This window comes from Mycothermus thermophilus (assembly GCF_041956435.1).
Source record: "Mycothermus thermophilus strain CBS 625.91 unplaced genomic scaffold VTJ04scaffold_4, whole genome shotgun sequence".
In the NCBI taxonomy this organism is placed as follows: domain Eukaryota; kingdom Fungi; phylum Ascomycota; class Sordariomycetes; order Sordariales; family Chaetomiaceae; genus Mycothermus; species Mycothermus thermophilus.
In genome coordinates, this window is record NW_027191430.1 from 3,343,214 (window position 1) to 3,360,189 (window position 16,976).

General features: G+C 56.2%; 5 protein-coding genes across 5 annotated transcripts; 3 read left to right on the forward strand and 2 right to left on the reverse strand.

The window, feature by feature from the left end:
- Positions 1–4,954: 4,954 nt before the first annotated feature.
- Positions 4,955–8,815, forward strand: VTJ04DRAFT_6943 (uncharacterized protein; the record flags this gene model as incomplete). Its single annotated transcript, XM_069365218.1, has 4 exons — positions 4,955–5,215; positions 5,287–7,732; positions 7,796–8,254; positions 8,658–8,815. The coding sequence occupies 4 exons, from the start codon at positions 4,955–4,957 to the stop codon at positions 8,813–8,815; spliced, it is 3,324 nt and encodes a 1,107-aa protein (XP_069218967.1).
- Positions 8,816–8,909: 94 nt separating this feature from the next.
- On the forward strand, positions 8,910–9,264 carry VTJ04DRAFT_6944 (40S ribosomal protein eS28; the record flags this gene model as incomplete). The annotated part of the gene is made up of 3 exons (XM_069365219.1): positions 8,910–8,970; positions 9,048–9,131; positions 9,203–9,264. The coding sequence occupies 3 exons, from the start codon at positions 8,910–8,912 to the stop codon at positions 9,262–9,264; spliced, it is 207 nt and encodes a 68-aa protein (XP_069218968.1).
- A 1,367-nt stretch (positions 9,265–10,631) lies between these two features.
- Positions 10,632–12,318, forward strand: VTJ04DRAFT_6945 (uncharacterized protein; the record flags this gene model as incomplete). The annotated part of the gene is made up of 2 exons (XM_069365220.1): positions 10,632–12,218; positions 12,286–12,318. The coding sequence occupies 2 exons, from the start codon at positions 10,632–10,634 to the stop codon at positions 12,316–12,318; spliced, it is 1,620 nt and encodes a 539-aa protein (XP_069218969.1).
- Positions 12,319–12,588: 270 nt separating this feature from the next.
- On the reverse strand, positions 12,589–14,532 carry VTJ04DRAFT_6946 (uncharacterized protein; the record flags this gene model as incomplete). Its single annotated transcript, XM_069365221.1, has 7 exons — positions 12,589–12,894; positions 12,963–13,100; positions 13,200–13,629; positions 13,695–13,820; positions 13,887–13,970; positions 14,051–14,374; positions 14,450–14,532. The coding sequence occupies 7 exons, from the start codon at positions 14,530–14,532 to the stop codon at positions 12,589–12,591; spliced, it is 1,491 nt and encodes a 496-aa protein (XP_069218970.1).
- Positions 14,533–15,745: 1,213 nt separating this feature from the next.
- Positions 15,746–16,521, reverse strand: VTJ04DRAFT_6947 (uncharacterized protein; the record flags this gene model as incomplete). Its single annotated transcript, XM_069365222.1, has 3 exons — positions 15,746–16,067; positions 16,137–16,413; positions 16,470–16,521. 3 exons carry the CDS (start codon positions 16,519–16,521, stop codon positions 15,746–15,748), a joined length of 651 nt encoding a protein of 216 aa, XP_069218971.1.
- Positions 16,522–16,976: the final 455 nt, after the last annotated feature.

Genomic DNA, 16,976 nt, shown 5'->3' on the forward strand with positions numbered 1-16,976 from the left:
GCCTCGCACACACACACACACACACACACACACACACACACACACACACACACACACACACACACTGTATCGGGAGTACCATCGGGCTGGAGATAGATTCAATTTTGGCGCAGCGACTAGCGAGGGAAAGGATGGAAAATCGCCGGGGCTGGCATCGGGAAATGACACGTCGAGCAGGGATAGTATAATGAGGTTGGTCGTGCTGGGCACAAGAATGCTGCGAGAGTGATGTGCCGGCGCCTGGGCCACCTGAGCATGATGAGCGCCAGCAGACCCCACGCAAGGGAAACGATAGTGGGGGTCATCATCATTGCCTCGGTACACTAGGGTGTTTCCTCTGGATAGGTGGTTATGGATTGGCAATCCTACCTTGTTGGTGGTGGGATACTCGAGGGCTATTAGTAAATGCTGCACATGATCCTGTTGCGGCGGAGAGCAATGCAGAACAACATGGAGAAGTGAACTTGACTGGGACCTTAGGTTTCCACATGTTCTTCGGTTTGTACATAAGGTACTTATCTGTCTGCATGCAACGTGCAGAAGTACTATGACCTCTGCATAGGACTCCGGATGGAGACCTCGGTGCATCATAAACCCTACCTCATTCATCCTACTCATACGGAGTCTGTCCCATGTTACTACGTCCAGGAGTCCAGGGATCCAAAAATGGCATCTCCCATTCCTCACTTCGGTTTCTTCGGGATCCGGAAATGTGGTTGCGTCGCAGTGCCCAATGTCCGGTTTCCAACAATCGTCGTAATCCGTCGTAGCGAGGCAAACTTGAGATTTGGCCCCAAACATGCGACTGCTCTTTCACTTCATCCATACTCCGTGGTTGATCCCATCTCTCCGGGAATGGCTGCCGAGGCCGCTCAGGCTGAGTGCTAGGTATGGGAGGCGACGCAAGCGACAGATGGGCGAGCCATTTATGTCTGGACCAGGGAGAGAGTGCATAACCCCCCTTGTCGGGCCATGTCGGGCTGCTAGGCCCTTGTCTGCCTCCCTCCGATTTGGGCTACCCACCCCGATCCTGCAACGCCTCTGGAGACCTGGGGGTCCTTGGGCTTGCAGATGTGGCTGACATTATTAACAGACTCGCACCTCTGCTGCATTTGCTCATTCTTTGTTTTGCCGGGTTGACGGAGTAACTTGATTCTCCGTCTAAAGTGTTGAAACAAGGCAAAAAGGAACAAGGCAAAAGAAACAGAAATCCGACGCTCCGGCAGTCCGGCATCTCGTGTCTTGGGGCTCCACTTTGCACAGTCCAGTCCGTCATGACCTGGATTGTTCATCATGCCATGTTGTACACATGTGTCCAAGTGTCATGTTTGGACAAAAATACCTTAAGGTACTACGGGCTTGGCTGGTTGGCTCGCTCGGTACCGGTACGTGCGCAGCACTCCTGAGAAGCACTTGTTGGTATTTTTGCCTGCCATGGCGGCGCCACTTCAACACAAAAGTCCAATCGTGCTGAACTGCGCCAAATCCCGTGTTGCCTGTTAGGGTCGTTTTCACGCTTCCAGCAGCAGCCACAAACCCGGATGAAGTATGGAGGAAGTACATACATACGTTCCTGACCTACTCCGTACGGACATACAAATCCGCTCTGGCCACTCTGTCGTTCGGTTGTGTGATATGTGTGACAGCCGTGGGATTCCGAGACAGTCCAGCCGATCGCAATCATGCCTCTTCCCTCATCCCTCATCATGGAATTTTAAAACCAAAAACCCACCCTCCACGCCCACCGTCCTCGTCTTCGTCGCCGTCGTCATCAGACGCCGTTTCATCCCTGCCCGACGTCTCATCGTCTTGCCCATCTGCTCATCATCATCACCTCTTGGCCGCTTAGCTAGCTGATCTCATTTCTTGGGTCGATCCGACGGAGCCTATCACTTCTCCCTTCCCGCCCTCCTAGCCCACTCAGCTCCCTTGGGTTCTGACTGTCGGATTACGGAGTATTCCTGCTACCAACGTCCACCCACTAATGTACGGAGAAACTATAGTATACGAGGCGTGCATGATCTAGCTCTACCCCGATGGATCCAGTCTTTTTATTGGCACACTAACCTCTCGACCAGACGCACCAGACCAGCCCAATGCGCAGCTGTCTGTCCACTCACTTTCGTTAGTCTTTACTCCTTATGAAGTAGTGAGTAACTCCGTCGAGGATCGGATAAACACCAATCTGTTCCCTTTTCTGCCCAGCTTGCCACCGTGTCGCCGAATTCCGTCGTCGCTATGCATTCCCCTTTTCCAGGTTTTACTCTACGTACCGCCCTTGCTTTTGGGTCGTCCTGGCATTCTGATGAGGCTGGGGCACAAGGGCAGCATGGGATGATGGATGCGTGCATGCATCATGGGACCAGAGCCACGGAATGCGGATATTACGGAGCACAGAGTACTATCCCGTCCTCATCCATATCATCAGAGCCCGAGGGAATCTGCCTTCCATCTGCTCTCCGCTTTGCTTTTGCTCCCAGCCATTCCAGGCAGACGATGCATCAGAAACTGTATCTAGCCGCCGCCCATGTGTTTGTTCGCGCCATGCCATTGCACGCGTCCGAGCGACCGTGTTATACTCGTCGCTTGTGCACAACACAAGACCTACGCAGAAACTAGTAATAGCTGTTTCCCTGTACAAGGTAGTGCGGCCATATCGGCCGACCGTACTGGTGCCATTACTACTAATATTGTGCTGGTGTTGGGTTGGTGGTGGTGAGGGTGGGTGGTGGCGCTCATGACTCCTGCAAAAGCGAAATGTCGCATCCCCCCTAGTTCGTGAGCAGCATCACGCGAGCTTGTGCAACCCTCCCAGCCGAGAATGGGCTAGTTATTAAAATGGTACTTTTCTACTATGAGCAGTTTCCCGCTGCCACAACGTGACGGAACACTCCGTACGCCTCCGTATGTGTGTGCCTACGGAATACAGTATTAGTAGTAGTAACTCATGCACACGAAACATGGATGGGAGTTACTTATGCCCGTATCGCCGCCCAGACCATCAAAAAAGATGGATCACCTCATCTCCGGAGATCCCACCCCAAGTTCCATCTCCCAGATGGAAGATCATGGCGTCAATCTGACTCGTGTGTTTCATGACTAATCTCGTGTCTGTCTTGTCTTCCTTCGCGTGGACGGACACAAGAACCGTGTGAACTCATCATTCAGGGCCGATCATAACAGATCATCACATCCCCCTAAGCAGCTCAGCCCGTATGAGGGATGAAAAAAGGTCCTCCTGCGTATACTTACGGCTAGCGCGGAGCGTGATAGCTAGAACCGTGCAGCCCATCATCATTCATCCTTTCAGCTCGTCTCGTCGGATTGGCAAGCGCCTCCTGCAAAAAGTGGCTTGACGCGCCATGACATTTTTCCCCTCGCCTCACCGCATCTGATTGAGTCAGCATCCTCTAAGCATACCTTATCCGTAGGTACTAAGTCATCGAATAATAGGCACCAGATGGCGCGCGCGCAGGGATCGGCGTAAACCCCCGTCTTGCGATGTTAGCCGCCAAGCTTCACCCTATTGCTACTCTATCGGTCGGGCATTTGATCCTCATCTTTCCTACCCCGGAACCAACCACGCGCACGCGCCAAGGAGGCACAGCCAAGGGGAACATGCAGAGTTGGGGGCCAGCTCGGGTACTTCGTCCACTAGCGTACACTTCCCAGCTGGTGTAGGCACAACTGCCATGGGTAGAAAACAGCGTGGCGGAGTCAATTATTTGCGATCTTCTTTGGAATCTTTGGGTTTGAAGAGTGAGAGGGAGGCCGGCCAGCTAAGGGGTGGTGGCCTGCGGTAACAATCCGTATTAGGTCTTACGTGGGTGCCCGTCAAAAGGTTAACCAGCCCGACGGACCAACCAACTGCCCGGCCTGCTTCTATCACAGTGTGGCTGACCTGCGTCCAGATCATTCGAGGACAGATGATAATCTCCGGTTCGCAGGTCTCAATATCAAGGCTGTGGCTCGTGGGGGGCTGCCTATTAAGTGGCCTCACTCGTTTAGGTCTGCCTACTTCGTATGTCCAGGACCTAAAAGTCCTTCAAGGACATCCTTCGGCGCGTCGAGGCCTCTCTTGCAAAACTATCTCCGTTGTAATGCCGACGGGAATCTAAGACCCATTTACGTTGGGCACGGTGGATAGCAAAGAAGGAATGTTGGTACTCCGTACTCCCTCGGTAAGGATTCCAAGCTGCCATTCCCCTTGTGTTGGGTCAGTTCTGCGCCACCCAATTGCCACTTTGTTGGTGTCGAGTGCTACCAACCATGCCGAGGGATTAAATTAGATAGCTTACAACACGGAAGTTGGACAGCAGTTATGTGTAAAAATGATGCTTTCAAAGACCGAGTTGATTCAACTGCGCCTGAAGGACCTCATGGGTTGGTGACAACCTGGAAGGATTGCCCAGCCCATGGAGCTTGGACTAATCCCTGAGACCAACATTGAATGATCTTGCGTCTGTCCAAGCATTCGTGGCATGTTTGAAGTGTTGGTAACACTGTCTGGGCACTTTGTCGTTGTTGCAATTACAGAGTACACACTGCCGCTCGTCCTCCTTATCAAACAGCTCGTACGGCCGGACAGTCAAGTGGATGAGCGTAGGTATGAGTCAAAAAGACAAACTGGTACCTAAGGCGAATGTGAAACCATTTCCAAGTCCCGGAGCAAAGACGAATTGCTCCTTTGTCCTAACAAAGCCGTTGCTGGCTTTCGAAAACGTCGCCGGATCTGGATTGAAGGATGTTTGGCGTCGAGTCCCTCAGCGCAGACAAAGGATGAGGGCGCGAAGAACAATCACAGCCCAGGCCTTTGAACTCTCTGTACACGTTTCAGGGTGGGCTGTAGTAAATGGAGTCTACCGTAGTGAATCCAGCAATACAAGATGTCCAAGTTGAAATTCAGTGCTGACCAGGTTGTCACACTTCGGCCTCAGCATCTTGATATCTCGTCATGGTGTCGTCTTCGACAGTCCGCAGCGGTCAGGCACCGCTTTGCAAGCTCGTACCGCCATGTAAAGATTCACACTCCGTCACCGGGGATGAGAACTTCGTCCCGGTAGGAAGGTATCATGCCAATGAAGTGAGCCTCCTGCGAGGCCTGGGCGCTCTGAAGACGGGAAAGGTTTATGGAGCCCAGGACTTCCTTACTCGCGCGGAGGCATGGTACAAGGCCGAGCTGGACCGGAAGGCTCATTTCGAGAAAGCGAGAGAGGTAAGAAATAACCTGGATGCCGATGACACCGGGACTATGTTTGTCCTGACCGCGATGCTTTAAACACACAGGAGGCGAACATGCAACCCGCAGTAGCAGAGCCAAAACATGCGCCAGAGTCTACCACCATCGTCTCCTGTAGCCCCATTGCTCACATTACAACCAAGATCCCATCCTCAGGCCCTGTCGTGCCGGGACCCACAAAGACGGCAATTCAGAGCTCGCCCGCCCCGGCCAGACGAGGGAAGAAGAGAAAACAACAACCTACCCGAATCCAGCCCGCCCGCGCTGCCAAACAACGAGCCATCGAAGCCCTCCAACGTTCCGCCTACGTCCGAAAGCCTCTTCGGCGCCTCAGGGATGTCTCCACGCCGCTACCGGTCATGCCATCAAGGGGCGGCTCACCTGGCCCAAGACCGACAACTAATCAGCCTCAAACCAGTACGGTAATCCCCCCGAGCCACCGTACCGACGAACATGGCAAACGAATCTACGGTTGCCGCCGTAACACCGTCTACGCCACCATGAAACAGATCGAAGAGATGAGAGCACGAGGCGAGAACGTACCGTCTCATGGCTACGTCAACTTGATAAAGCGAGACGATGAGGAGGTGCTGGCAATCTTGGTGCCTGAAGGAACACCGCCTGAGCCAACCCCTACCCGGGGTGATTACACCCTCATCCCACCGTCCCCGCCCCTTCGCAGCGGACTATCCTGGCTCGACCTCCGCGACTCGGCGGCGAAGTCCCCGCGCAGTCGGTCAGGGAGCATCAGCAGCAAAAACGGCGGGGACGGCAACGGCGACGGTGCCAGCGGAAAGGGGAATACCTCGCCTTTGTTTTCACCACTCCCCCACCCCGTCCTGTCTGGACATAAATCCGGATCTGGAGGTGAGAAACAGTCTCCCCCCGGGTATGTCGGATACCATCGCGCCAGCAGCAAGGAGAGGGAAGGGGAAATCACCCCTCCCTGGCCGTCGCCGACACCACAACAACATGGACAGCTGTCTCCTGGATTGGGGCCCCAACCGCCCGGGTTGGACGTGGAGGTGGCGTATTTTGTGTCGAGGTTGAAGCACATCATGAGGAGAAAGATTTCGGGCATGATTGCTGCGAGACAAAGGGAGCAGCAGGAGCAAAAACGGAGGGAGAAGCAGCCGACGATGCATCAGCAACAACAAGGTGATGGTGGTGGTGATAGTGAAGAGGGCGAAAAGGGAGGAGGAGATGGGCTGCCAGAGACGCTATTGCGTGCTGGAAGGGTGCCGAGTATTGTCGCCGTTCCAGGGATTGATCATGGCCATGAGGATGCGAGGGAGGGTAGTTTGGCTGAGTCTCGCCGGGCTTCGTCGCAAGAACACACTGGGTCTCCTACGACTGGGCCAGAACTTCAAACTGGAGATCCAGGCCAGGATGTTGATACTGCCAAGGAGCCAGAGAACGACGTGGCTGGACAGCCGGGGAAGCCTCCGTCGCCCCAGCAGGGGCGTTCACACGGAGAAACCGAGGATATTCACAAGGAGGAAAGACCTGGCGGAGCAGAAGCCGTTGCGCACGACGAAGCCGGGCAACCCTCAACTCCGCTTCGGTCCCCACGTTTTGCTGAAGAGGTGGATGTACGTATGACAGAGCCTACCCAAGAAGAAGGGGGCATTCAGGAAGGGGAATCGGATCAAGAGGCCAGCATTCCAGATCGCCTCCAACACCAAGACCCGGAGGACACGAAACCAAAGTCACTGAGCGAGTCATCGTCATCGCCATCAGTCGTGGGCGCACCGTCGGCCCCCAGGCAGCAAGACCCTCGAGCCGGTTCCCCGCATAACAGCCCCCACACTGGCGATGTCGACATGCAGGAACCAAGCGGCTCCCGGGACGCGGATGATGGTCAGCCCGGTCGAGAGCCTCAGGAGGAGGATGGGGAGGAAGATGTCAGGCAGCTAGATTCCGCGGATGAATCCGGGCTGTTCAGCCCGAATGGAGAGGTTGAACGACCGAGCCCAAACGTCGAGGAGGCTAATATCCAGCAGGCAACAGGGGAACCAAACAAACTCCAAACGGACGCAGAAAATACCGGGCGCATTGATGCTCCCGCCGACCGTAGCGGTGTAAGCACGCCAAGCGATGTCAACCTGGCGCAATGTCCGCCCGACACTCCTCCTCACGCCGAAACAGAAGATGTTGAAATGGGAGAGGATGTCGAAGAGGTGGCTATTACTCCGCCCGGCGAGGCTGGTCACTCGCAGCCACATCATACCGACTTTCCGGGTGAGGTCCAAACTGAGTCATCGGAGCAGGTTTCTGCCACCAGCTCGGAGTCTGTGCGTCATCAGACCCAAGGTTCACCTCAACCGCCGGCTGTCAAAGAATTTGTGTCGAGACTAGAAGCTCTGGCCGACTCTCTTGAGGGTGGTGAGGACGGTGGTGGGAAAGACAAACAGCAAGGCGATGTCGACGGCGGACACAGTCCGGTTAGGCAAAGCGAAAACGGCAGCCATGACGGTGATAATGGTGATCATGGTACAAGCCACCACGCAGACATGAGGCCCCCAACTGGAGACACAGAAACCGCTGGCAATCCAGAGGGTGGTACTGAAGATGTTCCCGCTGGCAGCACCGCAACTGACGATCCAAAACCCCCATCGCCATCAGAAGCTGCAGGATCTCGGGTAACAGCCGCAGTATCCTCCTGCGCTCGGGTGGTATTCGAGGATGGGAAGATTAAAAATACAGTCATCGTCCGACGCTCGTCGCCAGCACCCGAGGCAGAGATGAAAATCAGCCCGACCCTGGGCCGGTGGACGAAGAACAACGGCGGCGGAAATACGGAGAACAACAAGGTCCCGACAGCGGCTCCAAAACCACCACAACATTCAACCCCGTCATCTCGGGGTATCATCCCCCCGAAGTCCTTGGCTACAACAGACGTGGTCATAAAGCATAAAAAGAGCAATATCGACCGTGATGGGGTTACAGAAAACACGGTCGACAACACGGTCGAAGTGTTTGGGTTGAAGTTTGAGATCGAGTTGGGGGCCGGAGGTTCGTCCAGTCCAGCAGGGGAAGGATTGTGCCATGTGATGGGGACGGGGTTGGGGGCGAAGGATATAGAGACGGAGTTTGCGAGGGCGAGGGTTTTGATGCTTTGATTTTGGGGCTAAGAGTGTAGGTACAATTTAGCCCATAGCAACGCTGAGTTTCACGAGGTTGTTCACATGGAAGGTCAGATTTGCCCTGGCTGAGAGCCTTTCCGCGATCCTTGATTGATCATGCACTAAATGATGCTTCAGTAATCCGTGAGAAACAAAGCTCAGGCATGGGCTCGGATATCTATCAGGACCTCTTGGTCCTCAACCAATCCAACTCATCAAGGCGAGCTCTGGTGGTGTTGATTCTCTGGTCTTTGTGGTCTTTGTGTGTTGTTTGGTGTTGGGTCTTGGAACAGAGGCTTGGCAGGACACAAGGCCCCTGCGGTCCGAAGCGGAGATTGCCACCAGGGTTAGGGTCATCGCCCCGCAGCCCGGAACCCAGCTGGCAGCACCCACCGGACCGGAAAATGCAAATTTTCCTGTAGCCCTGCCGATTTTGGCTCCGCACAATTGAATCTCTAGGAAATTTCCTGCCAGCGCAACCACCGCATCATCAGCCTGCCGCGACCGATTCATCGTGCACTTCAGCATCTAAATCAGTCGTCAAAATGGATTCCCAGAAGGCTCCCGTCAAGCTCGTCAAGGTTACCCGCGTCCTGGGCAGGACCGGTACGTGATGTTTTCCTTCGGATTCCTTCATTACCCCTCCTCCAGCACGCATACTGACGACGATTCCCGCCTCGCAGGTTCCCGTGGTGGTGTCACCCAGGTGCGCGTCGAGTTCATGGACGACCAGACTCGTTCCATCATCCGCAACGTCAAGGGCCCAGGTATGCATGCATTTACACGATCGATCCGCCAGGACTTGTCCGACCAGCGACTAATTCTTCCCTCCTCACAGTTCGCGTTGACGACATCCTGGTTCTCCTCGAGTCCGAGCGCGAAGCCCGCCGCCTCCGTTAAAGAAAAAGCCTCAACACCTTTCTGGGGGGGATCGAACGACGAAACGAGAGTGGAATCGGCAATCAGCCGCCTTGTCGTCAGGCCGCTTAGGCCAGGCCGTCGTCGCCATACTGCTGCTTCGGCGAGGGAATGGGAGGAAATCATCAAGGATGATGGGCGTTCGGTAGAACGGTGTCACGATCATTTGCCTCTCTCCACACAAAAATTCTACACAGGCGCTGGGGCCGCGCCACGTTCTGCGGATACCAAGGTTCTATCTATGGCCAGGGCATGGGGTGATTCTTGGGCGTTGAAGGCAACAATCCAACGAGGTTTTGGGCACTTTGCCTGACGGACCCTGGGACTCTTTGGTGATGATGATGATGATGTTGATGATGCCGTCCAAGGATTTGATCCACGGGCAGCTGTGTTTGCTGTCTTTTCCTGTGTCCGAGTTGACATTCCCGGTCCCAGATCAACAGCCGTCCTGATCTCCAGAACGGTCAAGCCAGAGCGGAACTCGAGTCTTGTCACGATCCCACACACAAAACACGAGTCGCTGTCGACCGCGCACTTTTGTTTTTCCCGCGTCTCGTCTGGCATGGACCTGCGGAAGGCCGATGATATCGACACGACCTGGCCATGCTCATGTGCTGGGTGAAACATCGTCCTTGGCCCCCCCAGACAACCGGATTGCACCGACCATTTGGATATCCCAAGACCTTCCCTTGTATCTGCCCCTGGCTTGGGCATGAATATGCCGATGACTTAAGTATGATCTAGTTGCGGCTCTGGAACCATGCACATTCCTTGTCTAGAACAATCCCCATAACCTGGTGAGCAGGCATGACCAAACACAGCATAAGGACGCCGAACCCATCACCCTGAAGCGCCTCGTATTGTCGTCGCTCCTGAGTCCCTCGGCGATGCCTCGCATCAACAACCTCTCTTCGGCAATGCCCCGATCGCCAACGGTCGAGTTCCTCATTCAGGCCACTCCCGTGGGCACGGGCGGCGGCACATCCGCCGTCTTGGCAGATCTAAAACGTCTAAGCAGGCCCTGATCATGTCCGCACCCCACAGCCGGATACCACCTCGTCCCTCTCGACCGTTGGATATCCCCGGAATCGACTATGATTCCGCCAATGACGCATCATGGTTGACGGGACATTGGGGCCTTTGGACGGTTTACATGCGCAAGATTCTCTAAGTCCGGGGTGACGGGTGGTGCCCCTGAACCCGTCGAAGCCTTCATATATCATGCCAGCCGCACCAATGTTATCATTCATGGGAGGAGAGTCAGAGTTCACTTTGGACGACTCTCATCGTGGGAGGGTACGGCCGCCAGATCTCAGCCAACTCCGGGTTCATCTCACACATTCTCAACCATGGAGCTCCGAGCTGCCATCCGCCTGCTCGGCGTCGCCGCGTCGGTCTTCGCCCCCGGCGTTCTCGGTGCGTTTGGTTACAGCTCGTCCGGGGGTAACTATGTCATCGACGCCGGCTCTGCGAATCCCCTGATCTTCACGGTTAGCCAGTCCAACTGCGATATCCGGTCCATCAAGTATCGCGGCGCCGAGCTCCAGTACTCGTCCCAGGGCAGCCACATCAACTCGGGCCTTGGCTCGGCGACGGTCTCGATCAGCCAGATCAACGGGTCATCCAGGTACATCAAGGTCACCTGCACGACGTCGACCCTCACCCACTACTATGTCGTCCGCGAGGGTGAGAGCATCATCTACATGGCGACCTACATCACGGCCGAGCCGTCCATCGGCGAGCTGCGCTACATTGCCCGTCTCCGCCCGGACCAGCTGCCCGGCGAGCATCCCTACGGCGAGGTCTCCAACACCGCCGGCTCCAGCGCCACCGTCGAGGGCTCCGACGTCTTCATCGTCAACGGCCAGACCCGCTCCAAGTTCTACTCGTCGACTCGCTTCATCGACGAGGATGGCCACTGCGTGTACGGCGGCAGCGACCTCAAGCACGTGTGCATGCTGACTCCCCAGCTCGAGTCGTCCTCGGGCGGCCCCTTCTTCCGCGACATCAACTCCAACAACGCGGGCGCATCGACCAACCTGTACTTCTACATGAACAGCGGCCACGTCCAGACCGAGGCGTACCGCATGGGCCTGCACGGCCCGTACGCCATGCAGTTCTCGCGCTCCGGCATCCCGCGCGCCAAAACCCTCGACATGTCGTGGTTCGGTGAGCTCGGCATCACCGGCTACGTCCCCGCGTCGGCGCGCGGCAGGGTCACGGGCCGGGCCACGGGTGTGCAGAGCGGTCTGGAGGGTGTCGTGCACTGGTTCAACAACAACGCGCAGTACTGGGCGCGGACCAACGCCGACGGCACCTTCACCTCGCCGCTCATGAAGCCGGGGACGTACACCATGGTACTGTACCAGACCGAGTTCAAGATCGCCACCACCACCGTCTCCGTCTCGGCCGGCGGCACTGCGACCAAGGACATTGCCGGCAACTACTTCACCAACCGCCGCACGCTCTGGCAGATCGGCCAGTACGACGGCCAGCCCACGGGCTTCCGCAACGCCGACAAGTTCCTGCGCATGCACCCCTCCGACAGCCGCATGTCGCATTGGGGCCCGCTGACGTACACCGTGGGCAGCTCGCCGCTGACGGATTTCCCCATGGCCGTCTTCCAGGGCGTCAACAACCCGGTCACGATCAGGTTTAACTTGAACAGCGCCCCCGGGGCGGCCACGCTGAGGATCGCTACAACCCTGAGCTTCATGGGCAGCCGGCCCCGCGCGACTGTCAACAACTGGACCGGCCCGGCACCGCCAGCGCCGACGAAGATTGATAGCCGCGGCGTGACGAGGGGCGCGTATCGCGGGTATGGGGAGGTGTATACCGTGGATATCCCCGCGGGAGTCCTCGTGGCGGGCTCCAATACGATTACCATCAGCTCGATCTCGGGCAGCAGCGGGGATCGGTTTTTGAGTCCCAACTTTGTAAGTCGTTTTCGTTCCTTGATTGGTCTGGGATGAGAGCGAATGCTGACTGGGCGGCTGTTCACAGATTTTTGATGCGGTTGAGCTTTACACTAATTAAGCCTCTGGCCTGCCCGGTGGTGGAGGGTTGAGTCCTATGAGCTGGTTACCCCATGCCTGGAGGGTTTGTTGTACATAATTCCTGGCTCTGAGCAATGTCATGACTTGGGCATGACAGAGCATGAATATAGCAATGCTGCTTGATGGTTCTTCGTACATTCACTGTCCCATCGGATCTCGTTCGCTGTAGTTGAGCCAGGCCTATTCTCCGATAGACAACCTCCAGCATGCACACATGTCTCACACAAAATAAGACCGTATATTTCTCCAACTACCTCAGCAGCTGATCCAACTCCTCCCGATCCGCCAACAAATGCTGTGACGCCTCACCATCACCGCCGCTGCCACCACCACCAAACAATTTATCCATATCCTCCAACGGCCTCCCCTTGGTCTCGGGGTACAGAAAGTAAATAATAGGCACCGCGGCGAGGTTGATAGCCATAAAGATAAAGTAAACCTTGGATCCCAGCGCCTGAATTCCGACAGGCCATACCTGTGCAACGATGACGGAGCCAAGGGCACCGCAGGACGCGGCGAAGCTCAAGCCACGAGCGCGGACGGCGGTTGGAAAGATCTGGAAGAGAGTCAGCCGCTTTTGTTTATGTTTCCTTCTGCCGATTCGGCTGTGCTGCTTCGACGTACCTCGGAACCGTACACCCAGGCAGAAGGGCCGAACCCCAGACTGAACCCGAGGGCGAAGACGAAGATGAAGACGACGCAGACAAAGTCGGCCACCCGGTTGACGTTGTTCGGGTATATCTGGGGCAAGACTCCATTTATCTGTGCCGAACCATCATGTCAGCCATCACTCTCCTTCTTTTCATGCATCCCAAACGCCGCCGCCGCCGCAGCCTCTGGGTCTCTAAGGGAGGTACTCACCATCAACGAAAACGCCATAATCCCCGCGCCCGCAATCAACGTGCCCCTCCTCCCCGCGCGATCAATAATCAGCATCTCCACCACCGTGCACCCCGTCTTGAGCGTGCTCTCGATGCCGCCCGCGAGCAGCGACGCGCGGTGGCCGAACCCGAGCGCCTCGAACAGCGCGGGGAGGTAATACTTCATGGCGGTGGCGCCGCACATGTGCGCGAGGAACTGCAGCAGCGCGGCGCGCCACATGCGCGCGCGCAGGCTCAGGTCCGTGAAGAGCGCCGGCCAGGTGAGGCCGGAGATGCGGAAGACGGCGACGGAGCGCTCGATGGCGGAGAGCTCGGCGGCGATGTCTTCTGGGGTGGAGGAGCCTTCGCGGTAGAAGGCGAGGGTGGTGAGGGCGATGTCGGGGTGGCCGTGTTCGACGAGCCAGCGTGGGCTGGAGGGAGAGAGGGGTTAGTTGCACTGGGAGAATCGTATTGGATGGGGGGAGGTTAGGCGTACGATTCGTGCATGAAGGGGAGGGCGACGAGGAAGAAGAAGGCGGGGACGAAGGAAGCGCTGAGGGAGAAGCGCCATGCCTGGGAGAGGCCAAAGTCGGAGTCCCAGAAGGTCATGGCGTAGCCGAACCTGTGTTGTTGTTGTCAGTACCTGGATAGGGATGTACATACTTCGATCGAGTTCACCAAAACTTACCAAAATCCCGATGCCAACCCAGCTACGAATCCGATGTGGTTCATGACTACATACCTCCCTCGGTCTTTCGGCGGAGCCACCTCACTATCATCATCAAATAGACAATCATCAGCAACCCGACCGCCGACCAAGCAACACAACATCCGTCATCCCTAAGTACCTACCTCTGATAAAGCGGCACGCAACTCGACACCACCGCCGTGCCCATCCCCGCCACCACCCTCCCCGCAACCACCATGGCCAGGGCATGACGTCCGAACGCACCGGCCTGCAGCGCCTGGCCGGCGCACATGACGGCCATGCCGCAGGAGGCGGCACGGCGGCGCCCGAGGCGGTCCGCGGCGGGGTGGGCGAGGAAGACGTAGCTGATCCAGGCGCCGAGGTAGTAGATGGCCGTGATCAGGCCGCTGCGGTGGGCGGTGGGCGAGCCGAGGGTGGATTTGAAGCCCGGATGGACGAGGATGGAGGCTAGGACGCCGATGTTGTAACTGGGATGCTTGGTTAGAAGAGGCTTGCCGCGGAGAGAAGAGGAGGACGGTGGAAGAGTCCGGGTGATTCATTACCCCCATACAAAGGAGCCCAGCGCCAGGACTAGGCAAAAGTAATGAAGGCGCTGGGAGCCCTTGGAGAAGCGTTTGGACGTCATGGCCGATGTTGTCGTTCAGGAGATGGCGGTTGGGAGGATGTGCCGTTAAGTGTCCCTGTAACCTTCACAGGTCGCCCATAAGCCTCGGGCTTTCAGTGATCATCTGGTATTAATGAATGAATGAGTCCCAACACATGCGCTGCAAGTATCTGGGTTTCTGAGTATCTCGACGGAGAGAGTCTCGACGGAGAGGGACTGGTTGTTGATTTCTGGATGGGGAGATGTCAACAGAAGGTAATACATCTCCGCAGCCAGAAGAGCTGCCAAGCATCTGAGGTAGTGGATGTGCGACGAGTAGTGAGAACATTCCCCCGGAGGTGCCCCAGGCTGCGATGCAACGTGCTCCCCCGCGCGGATGGTTGCATCGCTGCTGCAGGTGGCGGCAGCGCAATGCTTCTTGAGTGCCGGCGCCCGGAGGTTTTTTGGTTTTTCTGATGATCTCCCCATGGGGATTTTGCTTGGCTATTTTATTTTCGTGACTCTACTCTGTACTATTCTCGATTTCCCAGATTATACAATGAATGTGCGTTGCTACGAAAAGCTATCGATGACTTTCCGGCCAGCAAGATCAGCTAAGATGAAGGAATTGGCTGATGCTTGGCCTGTTTCACTCAGCACACCCCGAGTGCTTGTCACGGAGAAATACCATAGTGAGGACTAATCTGAACCAGCCAGCACCCTACTTTTAAGGCCGAGCCACAGCCCAGCTTACCTATTAGCTCTGAAGCTGCACCAAAACCAACACTTAGCTCCTCACCTGGAAGCAAGGCAGCGGTCATTACGTGATGCCGTCCCCCACGCCAAGAAGATCCGGTTCCGTCTTGCTGAAAGACTACTCTTGAGCAGAAATTCTCACAGGACACCCCTCATCACAAGTGGGCAAGGTGGTTGGGTTGGTAGGCTGTTTCTTTTGTCAAGTCCACACAGTATTATCCGGCAACCCAGAGAAGAGAGAATGCTGTGAAGTTGAATGATGATTCAATAACCAGAGACACGCCCAGCATCCATAATAATCAAAAATCGAAATCGAAACAGAGTTTCACGACTGTATGAGAGCCCCTCTATCACATTGTGGATTTGTATGTGTATGTACATACTCGACCTCCCCATGCCATTCTTCTTTCCTAAATACAATGCTCAGACCTCCCCTCCTCAACATACTCTCATCATCCATCCATCCATTCACCCAAAACACTACCCCCGTATTCCATAATTACTCGAGCAACGCCTCCACCTTGGCGTCGAAATCCTCATTCTTAGCCGTCCTCAAATCGAAAACCGGATGTCCCAGACCCTGGTGGATCATGAAGGTGCTGGCCGCGTCCTCGGGGACGTCGACGGGCCAGTCGGACCAGGCATAGGCGAAGGTGGTCTCGGAGTCGGTCACGAGATCGGTGTAGCCAATCCACTCGTCGCCCCAGCGCGAGACGCCCGAGGCCTTGGCCGTGACCTGCCAGTGGGTTTCGTTGATGAAGGTACCCGCCTTGAGGACGGTGTAGCTCGACTCGAGGTGCTCAGGAGGGCTGAAGTAGCCGCTGGAAGGGGTGTCAGTATGTCTGGAAGGTGTCTTCCCAGGAGAAGATGAAGCGGGAAAGAGATCGTACTAGGCAATCCGTGGCGAGAGGACGACGTTGCTGGTCCCGTTCAGCCAGGCAATGGCGAGGGGGTTGTAGGTCATGTGGCCGCCCCAGGCCCAGCCGAACCAGCCGACGCTCTTGGGAGCGAGGATCTGGATGACGGTGTCGAACACATTGTCGTCGGGAATCTGGTCGGGGATGGCAATGCGGACGGTGACGTCGCGGTTGGTGGTGAAGGACGCAAAGGTCAGGCCGGTCTCCGGGTCCTCATAGACCTCCGATTCGGCGCCCCACTGCCTCCGGGCTGCGACATTAGTTTTCTTGTTGTCAATGGCGTGTGGTGGTAGTGGTCCTCCTTACCAAGGCCCAGGAAAGCGGCTGCTTGCGCGAGGGTTTCGAGGAACTTGACCATTGTGTCTCACTTCGAGGAAGGGCGGTGATAGGTCAATGGGCGGCGGTAAAGGAGAGGGAGGGTTTCTTGGATGAGGAGCGGAAGGAGGATTTGTCTTATATTGTTATGGAGATCTCCCGGAACCGGGGGCGGGCGCTTTCCTCCGGAGGGTTGCGGACCGGCACCTTGGGGCCTGTTTATGTCGCCATTACTCCGACGAGACGGATGAAACAGTTCCAATTTGGAGTATCAAGGCTTCCAGGACGCAACCCAAGACATGTGTCCCAACAGCACATCATGGCCAGGGGGAACGGAGCTCATGGCGGAAACCGGGATACGTTAGACGGTGTTGTTTACATGTACATGAAGCCAATCTAAACCTTGAGCTTCATGTTCGGGCACACCACCTTCAAGTCCCCGTGGCAGGATGATGGTCAGCCCATTTCAATTAGCTAGCTACGATTAGCTCCGTGGAC